General features: G+C 39.4%; 1 protein-coding gene across 8 annotated transcripts in view; it reads left to right on the top strand.

Moving 5' to 3' along the window:
* Mctp (multiple C2 domain and transmembrane region protein) overlaps nt 1–23,660 on the top strand; it is a 194,765-nt gene extending 171,105 nt beyond the window's left edge. For 6 of the 8 annotated variants that reach the window (XM_073957467.1, XM_073957468.1, XM_073957466.1 and 3 more), the window contains exons 7-14: nt 3,129–3,280; nt 12,883–13,398; nt 13,831–14,011; nt 14,069–14,247; nt 22,313–22,432; nt 22,495–22,698; nt 22,788–22,995; nt 23,061–23,660. In XM_073957467.1, the coding sequence (XP_073813568.1) occupies nt 3,129–3,280; nt 12,883–13,398; nt 13,831–14,011; nt 14,069–14,247; nt 22,313–22,432; nt 22,495–22,698; nt 22,788–22,995; nt 23,061–23,141 (1,641 nt within the window). In that variant the 3' untranslated portion in view covers nt 23,142–23,660. Of the gene's footprint in view, nt 1–2,206; nt 2,869–3,128; nt 3,281–12,882; nt 13,399–13,830; nt 14,012–14,068; nt 14,248–22,312; nt 22,433–22,494; nt 22,699–22,787; nt 22,996–23,060 lie in introns of those variants that run through there. The other 2 variants (XM_073957470.1, XM_073957469.1) reach the window with 2 other exon arrangements.
* Nucleotides 23,661–26,609: the final 2,949 nt, after the last annotated feature.

The raw sequence follows: 26,609 nt of genomic DNA, 5'->3' as shown, positions 1-26,609 counted from the left end.
TACGAATGGGAGTAAGTAATGAAACTGAAACCGCGAAAACGCTCGGATCCGTTATTACAACAACATCTGGAATATTATCCCATTTTCTAAAATGTCATTTCTTGAATAAGATCGTTATTTTTGAACAAAGAAGCTTCAAATTTTGCCAGAGCATGTATTTTGGCTTTATGTATCAGATTCCATCAAAAAGCGAATTTCGATTTTCATGTGGGTTACGTCTTCGGGCATTTATGGTGACGATATGTAGCCTGTTTCGGGTACCCTCCCTGTACATTCCCTGCCAATTTCAAGAAAATCGGTTCAGTAGTTTTGTAGATGTAACATATTTTAAAAAGTGGGCGTGACCAAGTTTTTGGTTCCCAAATAAGTAGGTAAGGGAGGAGACACAACCACAATAGTCTCGCAAATTAATTTCCAGACCGATATATTCGTAATTATTGTAAATATAGCATTTTTAAAGAAATAGGATAGAGGGGAAGTACCCCGCCCCTTTCGAAATTCAACAAATTATGTAGCCTATTTTACCATACCTGCACATTCCATGACAGTTTCAGAAAAAACATTTCAGTAGTTTTTTTTTCAGAAAAGAATAAAATTGAAAATTGAAAAAAGTGGGCGAGGTCACATTTTCTTTGCATAAAAACCTAAGTTGGGTTATGAGTTCACACAGGCTGAGGTGGTCGGCAAGGTAAATATATTCTTCATAAAATTCTAAGACGATCTAGCCATGTCCGTCTGTCTGTTGTAATTACTCTAGCCTCAGCAATGATTGAGATAGAACCCTAAAAGTTTGCACCAGAGACGAGCTAAATATCAATAGGCTATTGCAAATGAAAAACCAGTAGGAAAAGAAAGTATATAAAAACTGCAGAGTGCCTAAAATCTAGCGGTACTTTAATATGGAAGCTATACCAAAATTCGGGGCTATATCAAAACGTGGACATATGTATGTCCATAATTCTTGGTGGAGAAGTTTTTTAATAACCCAAAACAAACATTAAAGTAATTTTTTTGAACTCATTAAACTCCAAATAGCAAACTGGAGCCATATTTGGGGAAAATCGTTAAAATACCTAAAATCGGGAGGTACCGTTATATGGGGGCTACAAAAAACATGTACCTATCTTAACAATTTTAAGTGGCGAAATTTCGTGGCCACTGGGAACCACATATGTAAAATTTCAGCTAGTTCAAGCAAAAAATGTGGCTAAGATCCCTAAAATACCTTAAATCGGAAGGTATCGTTATATGGGGACTATACCGAACCGTGGACCTATCTTGACAATTTTTAGTGGAGCAATTTCGTGGCCATTGAGAACCTCAAATGTAAAATTTCAGCTAGTTTGGGCAAAAAATGTGGCTAAGATATATAAAATACCTTAAATCGGGAGGTATCGTTATATGGGGACTATACCGAACCGTGGACCTATCTTGACAATTTGGAGCAATTTCGCGGCCATTGGGAACCTCAAATGTAAAATTTCAGCTGGTTTGGGCAACAAATGCGGCTAAGATCCTTAAAATACCTTAAATCGGGAGGTACCGTTATATGGGGGCTATACCAAAACTTGGACCGATATAGCCCATCTTCGAACTTGATCTTCCGAAGGCTAAGAAAATGGTATTCCCCAATTTTCAGCGAAATCGTTCAACAAATGCGACCTGTATGTTGCGAACGGACGGACGGACGGACATGCATAAATCGACTCAGAAAGTGATTCTATGTATATCCCTAGAAGGAACTATGGGTCTATCTCGCTTCCTTTTGTATGTTACATACAAATGCACTAAGACATAATACCCCTTACCACATAGTGGTGTAGGATATAATAAAGTCAGAAAAACTGAAATCACAAACCACTACACAAGATGTTTCGCACTTGGTGAGGGTGCTCTTCAGGTGTATTTCTTACGGCAATCTGACTATGCCCCTAGCCTATATATACTGAATTAATTGCTAAACTACAATTAAGAGTTCAATACAACGGATTTTTTAAGGCATATGGCATTGCCAACATTAACAACAAGAGCTTCACTGATCAACAAATAAAATAATAACTGTCAAATCAAGCTGAGCTTTTTAGTTAATTTTAAATTTTAGCCTTCTATATTTATGTGTTACTCTGATAAAACAAAAGCTTTGGCCAAAACCACACAACCAACATTACAAAGTGATACTAACAAACATTGAGTTAATTCACTTATTAGAGCTTAAACCGTACCACACACAACCACGATATGTATGACTCAGTTTACTTTCCCTGCTCTATTGACTGAGTGACTGACTGATGATAAGCGCAAAACTCAAAGTTACAATGAAGGCTGTGGTCTTAAGTACACTGAAAGATTTTCACTTCGTGATCACAAAAAAAGCAAAAAAATACATTTTGAGAAATTACTCAAAAATAATCATGTAAACATTTGTGTGGAAAAAACAAACATTTAAAAATATTTTCAAGGAGCTTTAGAAAATATATGTAAGTGATCTTAATTTTCTCTCAGTGTAAATTTTTCAAAACTTTTGCATATTTACTAGCTCTCCCTCAACTAAGACTAGCCACAAAGTACACAACCAATAAAGCACATTTAAACTTCACTTAGTCGTCGTTGTTTCATTGGAACTCATAGAGCAGGGCAAAGTATTGCGATTTGTAAACAAACTCTCCTCTAACAAGTCAGTCGCGGTGCATTTTGAAATGTTGTCGATATTTTGAAAGCGGAAATTAAATCAAAATCATGAAAAACTATACCTTTAATATCAATGGCAGTAAATGTTTGGCTAATAAAATTGCATTGATGAAACGTTGGCGTAAAACTCAACAACAATGGACGGAAAATTTACACAACGAATTGGAAGAATTTTGTGATGTTAGTATGGATGGATAGATAGATGGATGGGGGAAATAAAACAAATTGATTGTTTGTATTTTTGGATATTATAATTTACTTTAGCTTAGCTGACTAAGCCCACACTATTGTCTATGAACTTGAAATGTTGTGGTTTGGTGCATGAAGAAGCTTTAATAGAAAGGCAATTGTTATATCTTGCTAATTGTTAGATAAGCCGGAATGGAACTTTATTATAATTGATATCTTTGTTGTTGTTATTTTTTTTCATCTCATTACAGCACTTCCAGCGAAATTCAAAATTGGCTGAATCATCTAAACGTTTAAAGTCACAAATCTGGAGTTCAGTAGTCACGATATTGCTGGTTAAAGCCAAAGGTTTACCACTGGCAGAGGATGGTAATAAATTAAATGATGCCCATATTAAATTTAGGTAAGTGTTAAATTGTATTGAAATAGTTGTTGTTGTTTTTGTAAATTTTGTCATATAAATATATTCAAGTTAAGATCACATTAGTTCGAGGTATGTGTGATCTATTGAATTCCCGCATTCAACTATTCAGGTTTTTTGTGCTAAATAATTGATGTAAAATAATTGATCCAATCAATGGCTTAGCTTATTCGCATTGCACGCAAAATGTGGATAAATTGAAGCTCTGGCAAGTGATCTGTTAGCCACGTTATTTTTTTAATTTAACCATATGTGTGAAACACAGTTCGGACTCTGATATAAGGAGGAGGTTCAACATTATTGAGCTAAAATCGAATCATACTATTTGATATGAAGAGAAGCCTTCCCCTGTACCTTGTACATGGTCCTTAAATATTGGCTTGGAATTGACACAATGACTCCGATACATGTTGTTCGTGCGCAGCTTTGTAATTGACCGAACTTTTTATACCCTCCTCCGTGAAATATTCTGAACTGAAATATAGTAATTAGTCCCAGCAAAATTTGATGGAAGGGGTTCTATGCGATGACCTGATTTCATTGCATCTTATGTAATGACTTCCTTCGAAGGAAGTCGTGAAAGATCCGATCTTTCCATAAGCATTTGAACCCATGCAAAGGGAGTGGTGAAAGATCTGATAGTTTCATCAACATTTAAACCCATGCTAAAGAAGTCGTGAAAGATCCGATCTTTTCATCAGCATTTGAACCCATTCCATCGATCCAATAGAGATTAATTTTGTGTTTTTATACCCTCAGCCTTTAGGCTATGAAGGGTATATACACTTTCATACGGGCAAAATGTGCCTCATCGAAATAATGGTTTTAGACCCCAAGTATGTTTGGACGAAATGTGTTTCAGACAATTTGGAGTCGATTGAGCAATGTCCGTCCGTCTGTCTGTCTGTCTGTCTGGCTGGCTGGAGCGCACGATAACTCTCGAACGGATGAACCGATTCGGTTCAAATTTTGGCTTTCGTAATATTTTGCCCAAACTTAGTTTAAGTTCGAAGATGAGCTATATCGGTCCACTCCTTCCGGTACCTCCCCCACAAAAGTTCGGAAATGTTCGGAAAACTTGTGCGCACGATAACTCTTGAAGGGAGTAACCGATTTGGTCCATACTTTGCCCATCGTGGAGCGTGTACCAGACTTAGATCAGGTGTTAATATGGACTCAATCGGTCCACTCCGTCGGGTACCTCCCATACAAAAATTTGGAAAAGTTCAGTTTAGGACCATCTCTCGAATCGCTTTGATTTTTACTTTAGCTACTTGTATTCACTGCCCCCCATACGACGGTATAAGTTTCATCAGGGGCAAGTCCATACTTCCTGAGAAAATAGCCTGAAAGTTGCAAAAAACCCCTATGGCACCGTGTGAGGAAGTTGGAGGGAAAAATAACTCTCGAACAGGTCTGCCAATTCGGTCCAAAGTTTGGCCTTAGTAATATTTTGTCCAAACATAGTTTAAGTTCGAAGATAAGCCATATCAGTCCACTTCTTCAGGTACCTCCCCCACAAAAGTTCAAAAATGTTCGGAAAAATTGTGCGTACGATAACTCTTGAAGAGAGTGGCCGAATTGGACCATACTTTACACATCCTAATATATCTACCAGATATAGATCAGGTTCAAATATGGACTATATTTGTCCACTCCATCCGGTACCTCCCACACAAAATTTCGGATACATGTTCACTTTAAGACCTGCTTTCGAATCACTTTGATTTTTGTTGAAGCAACTTGCATTCGCTGCCTCAATTGCGATGGTAAAAGTTGTTTCAGGGGCAAGTCCATACTTCTTGAGCAAACAGCCCGAAGGGTGTAAAAACCCCCTATGGCACCATATGTAGTGGCTGGAGATCCACTTCCATAATGGTCAATGTCGATCCATTCCTTTTTGTATCTCCTCCGCAAAACGTTTGATCTTTAATCATAATCAACATTTTTGTCGGTTCAAACGCCCAAAATTTTTAAAACCCCCTAAATACATACGTTTTTTGGGAAAAAAAAAGTTTCAATATATTCAGGCTGAGGGTATATCTCTGTCGGCAAAGCCGACTGATACTTTTTTACTTGTTTATACACATTTTTCTAAATATATAAGACTCGAAATCACAACCAACGTTGTTAAATGATAATGTCATTGTCAAGGGTTGGTGAAAATGACATGCCAAATCATTGGTGGAAATGACATGCCAAATCATTGGTAAAAATTACATGTCAAAGCATTGGTGTAAATGACATGCTTTGGATCCAAAAATGAATAGCATCTTTTGGAGTCTACGCTCATATAAAATTCATCGATGAAGATGCTAAAAAGATGACATGCCAGATCACTTTCACCCATGATTGAATGACATCTTTGGTATCGAACATTTTGCTGGGTTACTTTCTGTTACGAACGTACCTGGGCAATATTATTGAAAATTTAACATCGTTGAAGCCAAGGTTTACCCCTTTATAACTCGCGAATAGTGGTTGTTATTGTACAATTTAAATGCATTTGGATAAAATGAAATGTTTTTAGACTTGGCAAAAAATATTGGCCTTCAATGTTGATTTGCGTGGAACCTGTGCCTATATTTATGTTAAACAAGTGAGCAAAGGCTACAGTCGGGACGGGGCCGACCATGTGATACCCTACACCACTACCCCATGTGCATAAGCTTTTCACTGGTAAACATTTCTTTTAGGGAATATAATCCGACTACCACCAAAAATAATATGTCTCTTTCTCTCTGGGACCCCCATAAGCAACCAAAATTTCGTGACCATCCGATTAAAATTACGACCTGTAGCTTGATTGCAAAAAATGGAAGAATTGGATGCATTACCGACTATTGTGGTATCTCCCTTGTTTGACCACCTTCGCCAACCTGCTTTACACCAATGTAAAAGTAATATTTTCTTCTTCCATTTACAGGCTTTGCCATTGGAATACCCCTACTAGAAGCCGATATATTCACAAAGAATAAAACTTTGAATTTGTCTCCAAATGAGTTTTTCCCCATTCCGACCCCTACATATTATCCGACTATCACCAAAATCAATAGGCTTCTTCCTCTGTGGGGCCCCATCTACCGCCAAAAATTTCGTCACTATCCGATCAAAATTCCAACTTGTAACATGATTACAAAAAATGGAAATATTTTGTATATTACTGAATTTTGCAATATCTCGGTTTGCTCACTTACGCCAACATACTTTGCATCAATATAAACGAGATATTTTCTTCTTCCATTGACGGGTATTCCTTTTGGAATACTCCAACCAGAAGCGGAGATATTCGCATAAAAAAACGTTGACTTTTCTCCACATAAGCTTTTCGCTTAGTCCGACTCCTGAATATTATCCGACCATCAAAAAACTAAATAGGCTTCTTCCTGTGCGGGACCCGCATCAACTCTCAAAAAATTCGTGACGATCTGATCAAAATAGCGATCTGTAGCGTGATTATAAAAAAATCGGAAAATGGGATGCATTATCTACTATTGCCATATCTCTGCTATTTGACCACCTACGACAACCTGCTTTACATCGTTGTAAAGGTGATATTTTCTACTTTCCTTGCCAGGTTTTGCTTTAGATATACCTCTTAAAGAAACAGAGATATTGGCTTTGAAATAAAACGTTGACCTTTCCCCAAATAAGTGTTTGCCCATTCAGACCCCTGAATATTATCCGACCACCATCAAAATCAATAGTCTCCTTTCTCTTTGGGACCCCCGTTAACCCCCAAAATTTCGTGACGATCCGATCAAAATTGCGACCTGTAGCGTGATTACAAAAAAATCGGAAAATGGGATGCATTGTCGGCTATTGCCATATCTCTGTTATTTGACCACCTACGACAACCTACTTTACATCGTTGTAAAGGTGATATTTTCTACTTTCCTTGCCAGGTCTTGCTTTTGATGTACCTCTTAAAGAAACAGAGATATTGGCTTTAAAATAAAATGTTGACTTTTCTCCAAATAAGTGTTTGCCCAGTCCGACCCCTAATAATTATCCGACCATCACCAAAATCAATAGGCTTCTTCATCTATGAGACCCCCATTAACCCTCAAACTTTCGTGACGATTCGATCAAAATTGCGACCTGTAGCGTGATTTCCAAAAAAATAGGAAAATGGGATGTATTACCGACTATTGCGATAACTCCGTTATTTGGTTACCTACGCCGACCTAGTTTACATCATTGTTAAGACGGGATCTTCTACTTTCAGAGTCAGACTTTGCTTTTGGAAAGTCCCCAACCAAAGCTGTGATATTCGTCAATATATTTAAAATCGCAAAAATGAAAATTGGGGTTTTATTTGCTACTATTGCGATATCTTCGTTGTTTGATCACCTACGAGCACCTACTTTACATCATTAGAAAGGTGATATTTTCTGCTTTCATTGTCAGGTTTTGCTTTTGGTATACTCCATATAGAAGCTGAGATATTGGCTTTGGAAAAAAACGTTGTCTTTTTATCCACCTAAGTTTTTTGCCCTTTCCGACCCCTAAATATTATCAGACCATCACCAAAATCAATAGGCTTCTTCCCCTCCGGGACCCCCATCAACATCCAAAATTTCGTGACGATCCGATCAAAATTGCGGCCTGTAGCGTGATTACAAGGATTAGATGGACAGACGGACAGACGGACGGACGCACGGACTGACGGACGGACACACATAGCCAGATCGACTCAGCTCGTCGAGACATTCATTTTGATATATATAAGTATGGGTCTACGACCATTATTTCGATGCGTTACAAACTTTTTGGCCAAAACCAACTTATAATACCCTCCCCACATAGTGGTGTAGGGTATAAAAAATCGGGAGGTACCGTCACGTTGGGGCTAACTAAAGCATGGACTTATGTTGAAAAATTTTGGTAGAGAAGTTTTGTGAACACTGGGAATATCAAATCCCAAATGACAGGTAACTCGGTCAAACAATGAATTTCAAAATACGTAAAATCGGAAGATACCCTTATATGGGGGCTATACCAAAAAATGAACCTATGCTGACAATTTTGGTTTCGTTTTGTGGCCACTAGGCACCTGAAATGTCTAATTACAGGTAGTTCCGTCAAAAAATGTAGTTATAATAATACTTGTTCCACAAACATCCCATACCGGACAAGGGAGACTTCTCTCATATCATTGAGTGCACCCCGATTCATATTAGATCAATGATATGGGACCTACTGTTTATCGCCGAGTCCGAACGGCGTGTCTTTAGACACCACTTGTAGAGAAGTTTTACATCGCTGATATACTCTGGAAATGTGACCAACATTACTGAGGGTATTTTACCACCGTTGAAAATTTGATGTTGACTGGCCGGATAATCGAACCCACGACCTTCAGCGTGCAAGGCGGGTATGTATACCATTGCACCACGGTGACAGCCAAAAATGTAGTTTAATTCTTGAAAATACCGAAAATCGGCTTGGCCTCTTTGAATCCAAATCATATTCAATCTGGTCTGAAAATTTCGATCAAAACTTCTATTGATGGAGATGAGGATAGGGAAATGGCCCGTCCCAAGGAAAAAGACGGGCTTGTCAAGTGACCTCATTCCCCAGAACAAGTAAAAAGATGGATATGTGAGGACAACCAGTGCAGTTCTCTGAAGCGTCGGTTGGCGAATTCTCTGAAAATATCTGAAGTCGGGCGGCTATTCTAAACCTATGTCCAACGTTTTTGGTTGAAAGTTTTTTCGACCACCTTTAACAATAAATGCCAATTTACATCCAATTTAGGCGGTAAAGCCGATTAAAACTTCAAAATCACTGAAATCGTGCGGTACCTTTGGGGCTATTCCAAAACGTTGACCTATGTTTGGTTTATTTTGGAGGTTTTTTGACCACTTTATCCTTTATGTTCCAAATTACACTACATTTGGACTGAACATATCGATACAAGCTTCCAAATCCCTGAAATCGGGCGGAACCGTAATATGGGCGGGCGTAAGTCCACAATTTTTGATGAAGAAGCTTTTTTTGCCAGGGGAAACACTAAATACCAACTTATAGCTATTTCGGTCAGAAAATGTAGCAAAACCCTCCAAAATACCTGAAATCGGGAAGTACCGTTATATGGGGGTTACTTCAAAACGTGGACCTATGTCAAAACTGTTTGATTGAGAGTTTTTTTCTACCACATTCAAACATAAATGTAAAATTACATTCAATTTGGGCTGAAAGTTTCGACAAAAACTTCAAAATAAAATCGGGCGGTACCGTTATACGAAAATTATTCCAAAACTTGGACCTTGGTCCATAATATTTTTTTTGACCACTAAGAATTCTAAGTATCAAGTTATATATAATTCGGTCACCAATCTAGCTAAAAACTCTAAAATACCTGAAATCGGACGGTACCGTTATTTTACTGCTTTTCCAAAACGCGGACCGATATAGTCCATCTTCGAACTTGACCTGACTGCAGACAAAATACGCATCTTCACAAAATGTCTGTGTCCATTCTCATATATGGCCGCAAATGATTACTTCAATGCCTTACAAACTGAAAAAGGAACTTAATACACCCTCCATAGCATGCTGTAGGGAATAACAATTTTTCCCGAAAAAAACACACACCATAACGGGTTTGCTTCTTTTGTCTATTTCACAAGCTGAGGATATACTTATTTTGGCAAAGCCGATTAATACATTAACTCTTGGCCGAATAATATGTTTTTTTTTATTGATTCGGCTCTGTTTCCAAATCCAAGGTCAGAAAAACGCTACCTGAACAGGATTGGTACATAATGGGAATGGAGTTAGGTGAGTTGGTTTGGCTGGGCAGTTGAAAATGTGCAGCGTACCATGCGGAATAGTGTTGCACGCTAGATAGATGTTCTGCGTCGTACCATCAATCCTGGTCCAGTAAGAATTGGGGCGGCTACACCAACTGGAACTCAGATGCGCCAAACCACTCTCCCTTGTCTTGGCAGCTGTTGTTCTTCTGCTGCCACTGATGGTGGTTGATATTCAAGGACGGTATTCACACGGTAGCTTCGGCGACATATAAACCTGCCTCTTTGTATCTTTGGACCTCCCTCTCTAGATCGTGAAGATCTTTTCCGACATACCTGGGGCCTACCTATCCACTAGATGGTGATTTGAATGGTTTCGACTATAGCATCCAAGCAGATATTGTGCATCGAAAATATTCTGTTGTACCGACGCCGGTGAGTCTTATTCTCCTCATGTAAATGGTCCTCAGTAGACATGAGGAGACACCCTGTTGCTGTTATCAGGGCGTCATTGGGCAAGTTTGCAAGCTTTCCATTGTTTATCACATTGGCAAACCATACTGGCGTCGCAAAGTATACCACATGCCGAACTATAGTATTGTATAGTGTTAAAAAGGTTTCATTATCTGCTTCTCAAGTGTTGCCTGTTAGGCAATTGAGAATATTGATCCTACTTCTCATTTTATCGTAGACAGCTGTGGCATGCGCGAACTACATGTACATATAAGTCCTCGAATATGACCCCCAAGACTTTGGGGTAGATATTGGTCGGCCCATATACATGTACATTCAGTGGGAGCTTCATTTCCGTCGTCCGAACAGTGTTGCTTAGCTGATTAGGTCCAATGCTACCATCAACATTCTGTGACATAGTCTGTGAGATCTCGGCTAATATGTTAAGAAATGGCGTGCAGTGCTGTTGCAATAATATACTGCTTTCGGAATTCGTGTTGATGATCCGCAACTGAATAACACGCCCTGATGCTGGGGATGACTAACGCCTCAAGTGTCTTTGCTACTGGTGACAAAAGTTCCAGTAAAGAGACCACCCTGCCCATTTTCAAGATTTCGGGAACTATTAGTGCGGCTAAAGGTAAGTTGAGAGATCTTGTTCAGATACTCGACTCCTGTTTCATCCACCTGCTTTAACATTACCATTGATATTAAGTCAGGTTTAAGAGCTTTGGATGATTTTGCTTCTGCAAAATACATATGTTCCCTCAACATCCCAAAAGGGGCAAGGATGATTTCTGTCATATTAATGAGAAACGGATTCATATTGGGTCAATGATATGAGACCTACTTTTTTATTGCCGAGTCCGAGCGGCTAGTCTTACTATACCTCTTATAGAAAAGTTTTTCATGGCTGAAATATTAAGAAAATACAAGGCAGCAATAAACTGAAGGGACTTACCACCGCCGAATGTTCTTCTCAGGTATTGAATCGCAGACCATCTGAGAGCAAGACATATATGTTTACCATTGGACCACGGTGGCTTTCAACATCTGCAACATCACCTATCGTAAATTGTGGTGGTTCCTCCTCGACTGAAAAAGATCGCAAACCAGAGAGTTGTTATCTCTTCGGCCGGCCGCTATCAGGGTGCTCAATAATTTGTCGGCTAAAATAATCCTCGCAGCTCTTCTGATTTGTCACAACCACACCGATAAACATTACAAATGTCCTTTCATACTTTTTACCAGGTTTCGATAATACCGTAACCGTTGTCAAAAATTTGCTCCTGCCGGTTCCAGTGTTGCAGCTTTTTGAGGCTCTAGCCACTCTTCCGCTTGTGCTCACTAACTTATCTACTGGAATTGGGTAGTTGTCTGAAGTGTTGGTTGTTAAATTCGCTGTATTCTTGCCAACTGGCTTTCCCATGTTTAAGGAAAATATGACGTTCAGAGGTTCTGATGTTCTATTTATGGAGATGAGGATAGGAAGTTGGTCCGCCCCAAGGAAAATTACTGGTGTACCAAGTGACGCCATTTGTCAGACCAGGTAAAAATATGAATATGTCAGGTGAAATAGTGCTGTGATGATGTCTAGGAAATGACTCTCTACTACCCGAACATCAGAGAGATTTGACAGTTCTCTAAAGAGTTGGTTGATGAATTCACTGAATCATTGCCATTTGGCTTTCCCATAGTTAAGGAAAGTACTGCGTTCAGAGGTTATGAAGTCGGATTGTTTAGTGGTGTCGATGAAGACATGGTCCAACCCAAGGGAAATGACGGGTTGCCAATCCACGTCATTCATTTGACCAGGTACAAAGATGAATGTCTCAGGTAAACAGTCTCATGTAATCCTGGTTAGTGCGTCCTCGTTAATGGTGCAAAATGTGAAGCTATCTATTTTTTTAGCCAACGCTAGATCTGCAATTCACTCACCATTTCCTTCCAAGGTATCCATTGCATCGCACCGACACCAATCTATGGTGGTTAAGAGATGACGTTACCTCCGGTCAATCAGGTACATATAATCGTCAGTCGCGAGGTAGATTTTAGCGATAATCGCAATATCTCCGTCAAATTTCACCTGAGAACCCAAAACCATTTTGGGATTTACCCTAGTGATACCCTAGATTATACAAGTATTATTCTGCTGAATTACCAGAAATACTTTATTTGATTTTTCCAATTATTTCCAACCCCCCGCAATTGCGGCTTTCTATGTTTAACTTTCATGACGATGCCATAAGCTTAGGCATGTAACTTTTTTTGTGTATTTCATTTCTATTTATATTTAGCTTTCCTGTGGCCATTACCAACAAACGCATGATAAACTGTCCCCAACAATTAACATTTCTCTTTTGTTACTTTCAGACTAGGAAACGAAAAATACAAAAGCAAATCATCATGGACTGAACGTTGGCTCGAACAATTCGATTTACATCTGTTCGAAGAAGAACAACAACTTGAAATCTCATTATGGAATCGTAACACACTCTTCGGTAAAGCTTCCATAGATTTAAGTGTATTCGAACGTGAAAATACCCACGGAATATGGAAACAATTTGAAGACTGTCCCGGTGAAGTCTTCCTAATGTTGACGATTAGCGGTACAACGGCACTCGAAACAATCAGTGATCTGAAGGCATTCAAGGAGGATCCACATGAAGTGAAAACAATGACCGAGCGTTACCGTTGGCATCGTTGCTTTAAAAATTTGCGCGATGTTGGTCATCTGACGGTAAAAGTGTTTGGTGCTCAGGGTCTGGCAGCGGCAGATATTGGTGGTAAATCAGATCCGTTTTGTGTGCTGGAATTGGGAAATGCCCGCCTGCAAACACAGACGGAATATAAGACTTTAACACCAACATGGAATAAGATATTTACATTGTAAGTAATCAGGTTTAAGACTATCATATTTCATAATTATAAATGATAAATAATTAGTAATTATTTTAATTAAATAAAAGTAATAATTTGTTAATAATAGGTCTGTTCGATAACACAAAAGTTTGTACAAATTTGTACAAACTTTTACAAAATGCTGTTCGATAACAAACTTGTCCAATAAAAGAGAAATGAGAAGCAGTTGCAAGTACTTGCAAATGCTTTTTTCTTGCGAAGTTATCGAACAGGCCCAATGTTAATAATTTATGCTAAGTTGCTTCGTGTAACTTTAACTTTGTAACGAAATTAAATAAATAAATTAAAAATTAATTTTATTATTACTATTAAAATTTATTTAATTTTAAAATCATTACAATTTTAATAAAATTAATATTTATAATTAATAAATAATTATCTACATTTCCTTTCTAACAGCAATGTCAAAGACATAACCCAAGTGTTGGAAATAACTGTTTACGATGAAGATCGTGATCATCGTGTTGAGTTTCTGGGAAAATTGGTAATACCATTGCTGCGCATTAAAAATGGTGTCAAACGATGGTATACGCTGAAGGATAAAAATCTTTGTTCACGGGCCAAAGGCCTATCGCCACAGGTATTTTCGAATAATTTTCACTTTCTTTTATATTTTAACATTTACAATTGCTTGTAGATTCTCCTCGAAATGAATGTGGTATGGAATGAAGTAAGAGCGGTATGCCGTGTCCTTCAACCCAAAGAAGAGAAATTAATCCAACAGGAGGCCAAGTTTAAAAGACAATTATTTTTACGCAACGTTAATAGACTGAAAGTGATAATTATGAATATATTGGATGCAGCACGATATATACAGTAAGTACATTTTTGACCTTGATTGTTGGACTACGACAACGACTCCAGAAATTTCAAGTCACTTTAGTTTTGATTAAAATGACTGACTATTTATGCTTCGCATTTTGATATATGTACATTAGACTGAACGACAAAAAAACAAGTGACGGCCGTCTATGTGATACCCTACACCACCACCCATGTGTATAAGCTTTTCACTGATAAACATTCCATTAATGGAGATACGAAAATTACCAGCCACCCTGGCTTTTATACCAAATGACGTAGGGCTAACGGAACCTTTTGGAAGAAATAAAACGTTGAATGTTCTCCACAGCATCCGATCATCACCAAACTCAATAGGCTTCTTCCTCTGATGTCTTTGGTCCTAAAAAAACCCCAAAACTTCGTGAGAATCTGATCAAAATTCCGACCTGTAATATGATTACAAAAATGGAAAAATGGGATGTAGTACCGACTATTGTGATATCTCCGTTTTTGACCACCTACGCCTACACCTGCATCATTGTAAAGATGGAATTTTCTACATTCATTATCTGGATTTGCTTTTCCAAGGTCCCAAACCAAATCTGTGACGTTCGTCATTACTAGACAGCGGAATCCTATGCAAATGCATATATGGTTAGGATGGTCGTATAGAAAATCTGATTAGACAGAAACTAGTTTTATTACAAAATAAAACGAATTAGGCACAGAAATTTTTGCATATTTTGCATATTCTGCATATCGTGCATATTTTGACATATTTGTACATATCTGCATAAAATGAGCATATGCAAATTATATGCAAAAATATATTCAAGGATTTGTGGTCAAAATATCCCACCAAAATGGCTGAAATTTGGTATTAAGTCTTCGTTAGGGGTATGCAACTTTATAACTGAAATCTGTCCGCATAGGTCCACGTCTTCATATAGCCCCCATAGAACGATACCTACCGATATTCGGTATTTTGAAAGTTGTAGCCTCAATATCCCACCGAAATAACTGAAATTTGGTATTTAGATTTCGTTGGAGATATAAAACACTCCACCTGAAATTTGGCATAGGTCCACGTCTTCATATAGCCCCCATAGAATGGGACCTCCCGATTTTCGGTATTTTGAAGGTTGTGGCCTCAATATCCCACCGAAATCACTGAAATTTTGCATTTTGTCTTCGATGTGGGTATAAAACTTTCCACCTGAAATTTGTCGGTATAGATCCACGTCTTCATATAGCCCCCATAGAACGGTACCTCCCGATTTTCGGTATTTTGAAGGTTGTGGCCTCAATATCCCTCCAAAATGGCTGAAATTTGGTATTAAGTCTTCCTTGGGGGTAAAAAACTTTCCACCTAAAATTTGTCGGTTTAGGTTCAGGCCTTCATATAACCCCCATAGAGCGATACCTCCCGATTTTCGGTATTTTGAAGGTTGTGGCTGTGGTTATACATTTCTCTATTTTATTGACTTGAAGAGAATTTTAAACAGAAAATTTGTACACACAAACATTTTTGTACCTACTATTGAAATATTTGTTGCATAAGAAAATATGTAAAATGCATAAATTTTGCATATGCAAAAATTTATGCATTTTGCATAATTTTGCATATGTCATATGTTTCGATTGCAATGTAATCAGAAGCCAAAAATATGCCCAGTCTCAAAATTTGACATGAATCGGACCAAAAATAGGGATTGCATAAAATTCGGCTGTCTAGTCATTACAAATAAAATCGCAAAAATTAAAAATTGTGTTGGATTAGCGACTATTGCGATATGTCCGTTGTTTGACCACCTACATGGTTGTAAAGGGGATATTTCTGCTTTCATTGCTATGTTTCGCTTTTGGTATACTCCTTATAGAAGCGGAGATATTCGTTTTGGAATAAAACGTTGGCTTTTTTTCTCCAAAGAAGTTTTTTGCCTATTCCGACCACAACCATAATTGGCTTCTTCTCCTCCGGGACCCGCATCAGCACCCAAAATTTGGTGACGATTCGACCAAAATTGCGATCTGTAGCGTGATTCCAAGGACGGACGGAAACACAAAGTCAGATCGAATCAGATCGTCGAGACATTAATTTTGGTACATATAAGTTGGGTCTATGACCATTATTTCGATATGCTACAAACTTTTTGGCCAATAACTTAAAATACCCTCCCCACATAGTGGTGTGGGGTACACATTGTTTTTTTTTTTTTTTTTTTTTGGAACTCCTATCCCCCATTTTGTTTCCATTTTATCTAAAAACGGTATATATGAAATATTATGGCGATCGGTTAACGTTAACTTGTGCCAACCTAGCGATCTTTGTTTCCATAGTAATTTGTATCGGCCCGGTCTTTAGTTTAACCCCGATGAATGAAAGACTTGCTAAAATTAGGATAAAAGTTAGATGAGTCTTCACCAGTCTTATTTGAGCCATGCCCCCACCGAAGGCAAGGACGAGCAGCTCCCACCTCGGCCGATTCTATGCACGTGATTGACTCAGAGGAGTCTCAGACCCGGGACCGTCACCTCAACAATTACGTGTTTTACACTTTTTTCACGAAGTTCTTTTGGTCAGTGCCGGAATTGAGACGAACGCCGAGTCATCGATCTGTTCCTTTTACCAGATATACATCCACCATATATTAACTTCGTGAGATGTAATGGACGTAGGGATGGAAGACTGCTCAGGACTTAGTCGTCTCCGCGATTACTGCTATAGGAGTTATATTGTTGCTTCCTGCGCCAGAACATTTCCCAAAGTATCTCACACTTCGTCGTCGGAATCATCGTCTTCGTCGGAACACGAAACAACCACGCAGTTTCCCCAACAAGATCAAAAGCAGCACCTAACACCCCAAGCTATTGTTCGACGCACCGGAAATACGTCAATCATGCAATTCAATTGCAAAAAAGTCAGCGAAATTGTAGACCTTATGAGACGGAGGAACATCATGGTCGACGCGATCCAGGAAACAAAGCTCACCGTCATGTGTAGCTTGCAACGTTGCCTTATACCAGTCTGTACCCTACAGACCTAACCCACATGAACATGAATCTAGTGATTAATATATGGAATGTTTGGCGGTAACAGTAAAGTGTGATACTACCGAGGTAGAGTTGCTAAACGTGAATATACCGCCTGTGCCTTGCATTATATGCCCGACATTAGGGAGAGCAATAACCTTCTACTGGTAGGGGACTATAATGCTCAACGTGAGCTTTGGCATTCCCAAGCAATGACGAGAGGGGTACAGAGCTGGCCGAGCAAATTATTCGCTCCACATTTTGCACGGCTAAACAAACGTTCCTACGAGGTTAAGAGGAGATTACCACAGCTCGCAAGACATTACCATTGCGGCACCCGTTCTAATAAATGACGTGCCAGGACACGTCATTTCCCTTTCCTCAGACCATATTCGAATCATCGTCTCCGTAAACAGATCACCCAACTTCTTATCCTCTAAACGCCGTACTTTTCTGAAACATGGTAAAGCTGATTGGCAAAGGTTCAGAGCATTTACCAATCACCACTTTAGAGAGCTCTCCATTCCCTCAGATCCTCGGGTAGCTTAGAGAATTTTCCGAGACATCATCGCTGCTGCAGCCGCTCGCTACATACCAACATTTGAACTTGCCGACAAAAATGTGGATTAGGAATTATCACAAATGTTGAATTTTTGTGGTGGAGGTACCCTTAGGGAGGACAGATATGGGCCATTTTAGAAGTTAAACTAAATTTTGACAAAATATTAGGAGATCCAAAGTTTGGACCAAATTGGTTGCACCATTCAAGTGATATCGTCCTAACATTTTAGTGACATTTTTTAAATATTGGGGAGAAGTACCGGAAGTTGGGGACCGGTATTGCCCATGAAACTAAGTTTGGATAAAATATAACGAAGACCAAATGTTGCACCAAATCGGTAGAACAGTTCGAGATCTACATATGGCGACATAGGGCTTTTTACACCTTTCAGGATGTTTTCCCAAGAAATATGGACCTGCTCCTGAAAAAACTTTTACCGTCGTAATGGAGGTAGCGAATGCAAATCGCTTCAACAAAAATCAAAGTGATTCGAGAGCAGGTCTTAAAGAGAACTTATCCGAAATTTTGTGTGGAAGGTACCCAAAGGAGTGCACAAATATAGTCCATATTCGAACCTGATCTATATCTGGTAGATATATTAGGATGTGCAGAGTATGGATTACATCAGTCACTCCCTTCAAGAGTTATCGTGCGCATATTTTTTCAGAAGATTTTTGAATTTTTGTAAGGGAGATACCTGAAGGAGTGGTTTATCTTCGAACTTAAACTATGTTTGGACAAAATATTACGAAGGCCAAATTTTGGACCGAATTGGCAGATCCGTTCAAGATTTATCTTGCGCTCCAACCACTACACACGGTGTCATACGGTTTTTTTTTCACCTTTCAGGCTATTATGAAATGCCCCTTATGAAACTTGTACCGTCATATGGGGGACAGCGAATACAAGTTGCTACAACAAAAATCAAAGCGATTCGAGAGCACGTCCTAAACTGAACTTTTCCGAAATTTTGTTTGTGAGGTACCCGAAGGAGTGGACCGATTGAGTCCATATTTAAACTTCATCTAAGTCTGGTAGAACTTTCACGATGTACGAAGTGTGAGCCAAATCGGTTACTCCCTTCAAGAGTTATCGTGCGCACAAATTTTCCGAACATTTTCGAACTTTTGTGGGGGAGGTACCGGAAGGAGTGGACCGATATAACCCATCTTCGAACTTAAACTAAGTTTGGGCAAAATATGACGAAAGCCAATTGTATGAAAAACATTTCGTCCAAACATAAAACCATTATTTCGATGAGGCACATTTTGCCCGTATGAAAGTGTATATACCCTCGTTAGCATAAATGATGAGGGTATAAAAAGTGACTAGACCACCTGAAGCAATGCAGCATTGGTACAGGATTAACTAAATTGTGGGCCACGGTCAAATCAATTTCGAATCCGGGAAAGAAGGATGATAGAATGGATGTTGCTTTATAGGGCACCATGAGAGTGATAGGGCAAAGCTGAGCGTGCTACGCCATATAAAAGCCCTTCCAGCCGTGGAGGTACCACCGCAATTTAGAATGGGCGATGTTGCAGACGTCATCCGCAATGCGAGATCATCCAAAGCGTTGAAACTACACGGAAATGCAATGGTAATGCATAAGCAACTGTATGCATCCGGTGTTGAGTATTTAACAAGTGACCCCAATCTGCCATTAGCCACCCATATTATACCAGAAGCCTTTAAAGTTGGCCAGTCAAGGATACCAGCGGAGTTGAATCGCACAAGCCGATGTGTCTTTTGTCGTCAGTAGCAAAGATTCTGATAAGAAGCAGTTTCCCCAGTGGCCTAACATCAGCATGGATTTCGGAAAATACACAGCACCACAATAGCATTACACGCCACAGCCACACATATCAGTCGAGGACTGAACCATAGCAGGCCGTGCGATCGAACAGTTATGGTGGCTCTTGACCTATCGAAAACTTTCGATACCATCAATCATGCCAAGCTGTTCGAGGATATAGGGAAAGCTTCCCTCCAGCCGTGAAACGTAGGATAATCAACCATATGTTTGGACGCCAGTAGAATTCAGAAATAAGACGTCCAAGACCCGTAGAGAAAATAGTGAGTTCCCAAGACGGGGTTATATCTCAGGAACGGCATAGAGATCGTAATGTATGCGGATGATTGCACGATCTTGGCGTCGGGTTCTAAGTCTAAAAACCCCCACAAAAAAACTATAACTGAATTTCTCACAATTTTCAAAATAAATATTGAACAAAACAAAAAAATCTTATTTTTTCGAAATCATCAGAAATTCAGTTAAAGTTTTTTGTGGGGTTTTTCAGACTTAAACCACATAGTCATTTGTTAACCGATTTGAAAAAATAATAACTTGTTCGAAAGATATTATTCACCCCTTTAAAAGGAAGAAGGATCAATAGAAATCCGTTGAGAGAAAAAGAAGATATGTCCGTTTAAATTTGATAATGTAAGAAACCCAGATTTTCACTACTTTTACCGTTATAAAAAAATAAAACGAAGTGATACAAACGAACCATGGATCCCAACACGATATAATTTTGCATCAGAACGCTTAAATATTTTTCTGGTCAACTTTTAGAGCACAGTGCCATCATTTTTCGAAAAGTTTGCACCTTCTCAAGGCCAAAACCGCCTGGAGGAGCGTTCCAATGTTTTTGCGATGTATTAGAAAGTTCTTAACTACTGTCTTGGCTACAATTGTGTTCGATCGAAAATCTCAATGGTTTGGCTGTTATATGCCAAAATTTCCAAAAAACGTGGATAAAAAACTTAAAGTCAAAATCGGGAGGCTCGATTTTCACGATAGACCTAGGGTCTAGTTGATTTTTTTGCTCAGTTCAATCCCAGGAATAAGAAACGCGAAGGGCCCATTAAGGTTTTTTTCCTCTCATACAAATCGCTCCGGCCTAGTCTACATAGCTGACTTAGCGCAGGTCTTTCATCTGAGGTATAAGAAAACATCCGCCGCTAAATCCACTGTCACACTGTTCACCACCCGTACGGCTGCAATGAGACTTCCCCCTGAATATATTGACAGATGGCGCACTGATTCCAACCACTAACTACCCTAAGATATTGAGTGTAACGTTCGGCAGCATGTTTAAGTCGTCGGCGCGCAAGCCAAAGCTATTTGCGACAAGATCAGAAGTAGGAACAAGATTCTCAAGTCGCTGACAAAGAAGCCTTGTTGACCTCTTATAAGGCAATAGTCCTGTCTTTGGTTAGCTGTGCGGCGCCAGTGTGGTATGCAAATGTGATATTGAAATCTGTAAGAATGCCGCCCTGGGGACTGTAGCAGTGTGTCTCCTCATGACACCTGTGGATAATCTTCATGCGGACTAAGATTTTAACGGTACATTGGCACAACAAGATGTGGTCGAAGCAGCACATCACAGCAGAAGAATGTCGGCTGCCAAGGTAAACACGAATGGTTTAAGCCCAGTCAAGTCGTCTTGGTTCAATCTTCGCACATCGTAATATTTCAACCAAACTTAGATCGCGTTCTAGAAAAAACTATACCGGTGGATTTAAGCCAATTTTGTAATTTGATTACAATGATCCCATTCAGAGTCGTGAAATAAATCATCCTGCAATACATCATTTAAATTTTCAAACATGGTTAAACCGGTCAGCGTAAGCAACATATATGATTGGGTTGCACTGTGGTCGAACTTGTATAGGAAGTGCGGCCAAAAATACTTCCGGTGCAGATAGCAATACGAAATTTTCAGTAAAGGTTAGTTTAGCAACACAAATGAAAAAAGAAAAAAAATTAACATATGTCCAACTTTAGGTAAGCCCCCATAGAACGGTATCCACTGATTTCTGGCATTTTAAGGGTCTTGATTACATCTTTCAATGAAATTGGCTAAAATTTGGATAACTAGTTTTAGAAAACCTTCTTGCAAAAAATTTTTGAATTGGGTCCACGTTTTGATGGGGTCCCCATATGATGATATATGAATTTTTAATTCGAAATGATTTTATATACATTTTTAATTCGAAATGGCCGAAATGTCACTTAATCATTCCTGGAAGTAGGCTACCCCCAGAAAATTGTCGATTAATGTAAGTCCATCCTTTGATGTTGTCCCCATAAATCGGTATCGCCCAATATTCAGGTTGCACACATTGTTATGAGTGAATTCTCCCTCTGTCGCTTCAAAGATGTTCATAGAAAATATATTTTTAGATGGAATGTTATATAGTCAAAATCGCATACAACCACGGTCAAGGGAGCGATAGAATCCGTCGCTATAATCTATATGTCGTTATAAGCGATATTTGTTTTGTGTGGGCTATTAAATGCAGTAGAAATTAGGGTCTTTAGGATTTCGTCGTTATAACCGATAAGTCGTTATAATCGATTTAAACTGTATAATCTAAACAAATATTTCAAAAATAAATTATTTTAAAACTGCAATATTAAAGCAGTCTTAGATTTCTTTATGATATTATAAACATAACCATGAATAAATATATAATTTGTATTCTTTTATATTTTAGGAGCTGCTTTGAATGGGAAAGTCCCCTCAGATCAGTCATCGCATTTACCTTGTGGATAGTAGCCTGTATTTATGGGAATCTGGAAACAGTGCCGCTGGTCATCTTATTAATAATACTCAAGTAAGAACACGAGAAATACATTTCATGAAAATTTTTAATAAAAAAAATTTACCTTTTTCCAGAAATTGGCTAGTTCGATTAATAACTGGCCAATCGGATTCGACAAGCGGTAGTTACGATTATGACTACGATGAGGATGATGATGACGATAAGGAAAAAGAAGAAAAAAAATCTATCAAAGAACGATTGCAGGCGATACAAGAAGTCTCACAAACTGTACAGAATACAATTGGCTATTTGGCATCGCTGGGAGAGAGTACCAAGAAGTAAGTATAAAAGAAACGGCAACAACAACAATAATAATCTTTACAAAATCCACAATATTTATCTTTAATCCATATTATTTATCTTTTAGTACTTTTAATTTTTCCGTCCCCGAATTAACCTGGCTGGCAGTGGTTCTATTGCTTGGTGCCATAATTGTCTTACACTTTGTACCTATACGTTTTCTGTTGCTCTTTTGGGGCATAATGAAATTTAGCCGCAGAATATTGAGACCAAACACAATACCCAATAATGAACTGTTAGATTTTCTGTCGCGAGTACCAGATGATGAGGAACTTGTAAGTCATGTGAATAATTGCTTTAATAATTTTAAAAATAATTGTTTTTATACCTTTCTTTTCAGAATCAATATCGAGAGCTGCCGCCGACAGCTGTCACCGAAGCCCAACGTGGTAATCTAAAGAAAAAAGTCAAAGCATCATAGTCTAGGGCTAGCATAGAGGAGGCTGATAATCTACGTGATTTCCTCAGTAGTAGTGATTATGCCAGTAAACCAGTAGCATCGACAACCCTGGCAGCGGTTCATGCAGCTGCTGCCGTGCCACATCATGTTGTCAGTATCTCAACACGTTCAATGCGTAATGTATCGAACATGTTCAAAGCCAGTACGGGTGGTTTACGAATGGCAGCATTTAAGAAGATACATAAAAAATCAAGCGAAAAATTCGACTAAACCAAAAAAATCAACAAATATCAAATTCGAATGAAAATAACGCGCAAATCAAAACCGTTTACATTGGACAAAAAAAGTATTTCAAAAATTTCCATTTATATAAATCTCTACTAATTCCATTTTGTCTCAAATTTACACGACAACAGCAAAAACATTACACTCAACTCGAATGCACTATTACAACATAAGAATGTTATGTACATACACCTCATTTTTTATAATATTTATTATACATAGGTACATAAAACATACATATTTACACTCAGAAAACAATTGCATAATTAAAAATTTATTTATACTATTGCCTGTCCTAAAGTATCCTATTGCCTGCCCTAAAATGTGTTGCAAGAGGTTGAGGTTGAAGAATAGTTTTGGGAGACAACTTTGCCTATTTTTTCCATACGTCAAAACGCCACTGCAATTTCTTAAAGGCAACAAACAAAATAAAAAATAACACAATTTCTGTTATAGTTCCCGAAAAATAGCTATTTCTTTCTCCAGAAATTTGCAAAAATGACGTACGTATTTTCCAAAATTGGGAAAAATGTCGTCTTTATGAGCCCACCACGCCCACACCTTCCAATATTCAAACATAATTTTTGCTGTCCTTAGTTTCAATATGATTACTATCGAATCCCATAGAAAAATTGACAATCGGTGACGACAAAAAATTGGGTTTTTGGCCAGGAAAATCGATTTCTGGACCATTGTGCGACGATGGAAATTATTGTAAGTCTAGAGATAACCTCTAAAACAGGTATCCTCTTTGTTCGCATTAGGGATGTCGAACTGGACAGGTTTCCAAAAATCGCGGAATTCGGGATTTCGAAATTGTCCATGGTTTTCGGGATTTTTAGGGCAATTTCGGGAATGCGGGATTTTTAGGGACTTGCCGCTATGTTGTTGTTTTTGTTGTAACAGTGTTTATTATTATGTTTGTATGTTCGATCCTCTGTTCAACCTGGCTCTGGGTCTATCTCCAGTTCCAGTAAAATGGCTGCTTCGATGGGATTTAACCACAGATCCACTGAAGTTAGATGAGTAGGTTTTGCTGGGCAGTTGAAAAGGTGTTTGTGTTGTGCGGGCCCATGCCGCATACTGGGCAGATGTCTTGCACGGCGCGGTCGATTTCCGCCCAATAAGAATTTAGGCGACTGAAATATCCCGAGCGTAGTTGAGCCAAAACTACTCTAGTTTGTCGTGGCAGCTGACGCTCCTCAGCTGCGATAGATGGGGGATGTATTTCGAGGTCTTAATTCACACTATATTTGCTTATGGCCTCAGCAACTGCATCCGTGTGAATACTATTTAAACCTGCTTGATATGCCTGTTGATCTAGGGGATCTCCCCTATGTTGTTGGATCTCCCTCTCTATAGCATGAATATCCTTCCTGATATGCTTGAATGTGTCGGGCCTAGCCAGCAGATGGTGATTGGGATGGCTCTCACGGTAACACCCAAGCAAGTACTGCACCGAAAGCATCTCATTGTGTTGCTTTACTGGAAGAATCTCTGCCTCCTCATGTAGATGGTCCACTGAAGACATGAGGAGGCACCCTGTTGCTGTTCTCAGGGCGGCATTCTGGCAGGTTTGAATCTTTTTCCAATTCGTATCACATAATTCCGGGGACCAAACTGGCGGCGCATAACTTAACACAGACCGACATATTGCGTTATATATGGACAACAAGGTTTCTTTATTTGCACCCCAAGTGCTGTCGGCTAGGGACTTTAGGACCTTGTTCCTACTTTTCAGTTTGTCGCAGATAGCTGTGGCATGCGCGCACTTCATGAAAGTAGTGTCGAATGTGACCCCTAAAATTTTGGGGCAGTTTGTGGTCGGAATTCTGCTACCGTCGACCACGACATTCAATTCTCTTCCAAACTGCGCTGTCCATGAGGTGAACAGAGTGGCTGTTGATTTTGTGGCGGAAATCTGCATATTCCTCTAATGGAAAAAGGTGGTAAGATCGGTTAAATAGTTGTTCAGTCTCTCATCACAAATGTCATCAGGATATGTACCTGACGCCAGGATCGTGCAATCATCCGCATACGTTACGATCTCGATGCCGCCTGGAGGGGCGGAATACAGGAGAGGTAGAGGTTAAACAGTTCCGGAGATATCACCCCACCTTGGGGAACTCCTTGTTTCACTCTACGGGGTTTGGACTTCTTGTTCCTGAATTCCACGTACGACTGGCGTCCACACATATAATTGACTATCCAACGTTTCAAGCTTGGCCGGAGGGTTGTCTGCTCAATGTCCTCCAACAGCGTGGAGTGCCTGACTGTATCGAAGGCTTTTGATAAGTCAAGCGCCACTATCACTGTTCTATCGCACGGCCGTCTCTGGTTGAGTCCTTGACAAATATATGTGGTAATGGCGTGCATCGCAGTTGCCGTGCTGTGCTGCTTACAAAATCCATGCTGATGATCGGCAACTTGATAGCTATTTCTGATACTGGGGAGGACTAAGGCCTCAAGGGTCTTTGCTACGGGCGACAAAAGCGAAATCGGCCTGTACGATTCACTTTTGCTGGCATCCTTGCCGAGCTTCCGTAGTGGGACCACCCTGCCCTTTTCCAGACTTCGGGAACAATGAGGGTGGATAGCGACAAGTGAGATACTCCACTCCCTTTAGTGAGATACTCCACTCCCGGCTCATCCAGCTGCTTCAGCATTACCATGGAGATTCCATCAGGGCCCAACGCCTTGGATGATTTAGCGTTCCAGATGGCATTGGCAACATCATCCATTGTCTGATGCGACGTAATATTCTTCTCTTCGCCCTGTCACTCCCGGGGTGCTCGACAAACTGTCGATTGAAATAACTTGCGCACCTCTTCGGGTCAGTCAACGTAACGTCGCCAAACGTGACTGAGGTCCTATCTTCCCTTTTTCCATTGTTCGAGAGTGACTTAACCGTTGCCCACAATTCACCTATACCGGCTCCAATGTTGCAACTCTTCAGATGATTTAGCCACTTGTTTCACTTATGCTCACCGACCAGCCTGTTAACTTCCAGTGTCAGCTCCCTGACTCTGGGGTCATTGGGGTTGGTTCGGCGAAGCTCATCACGCTCATTTGCTAATCCCGTCGCCTCTGCTGGGAAGTTTGGTCTTACTTCGGGTATTCGACCAGCAGGGATATGGCGAGCAGCTGCAGCAGTGATGATGTCTCCGAACGTCCTTTCCGCTACCCGAACATCAGAAGGATTGG

Source organism: Musca autumnalis, unplaced genomic scaffold (genome assembly GCF_047663935.1).
Source record: "Musca autumnalis isolate F117 unplaced genomic scaffold, ASM4766393v1 scaffold_5, whole genome shotgun sequence".
Classification (NCBI taxonomy): Eukaryota; Metazoa; Arthropoda; class Insecta; order Diptera; family Muscidae; genus Musca; species Musca autumnalis.
Note: the sequence above shows the minus strand (reverse complement) of the source record. Positions and strands in the feature narration are given on the sequence as shown.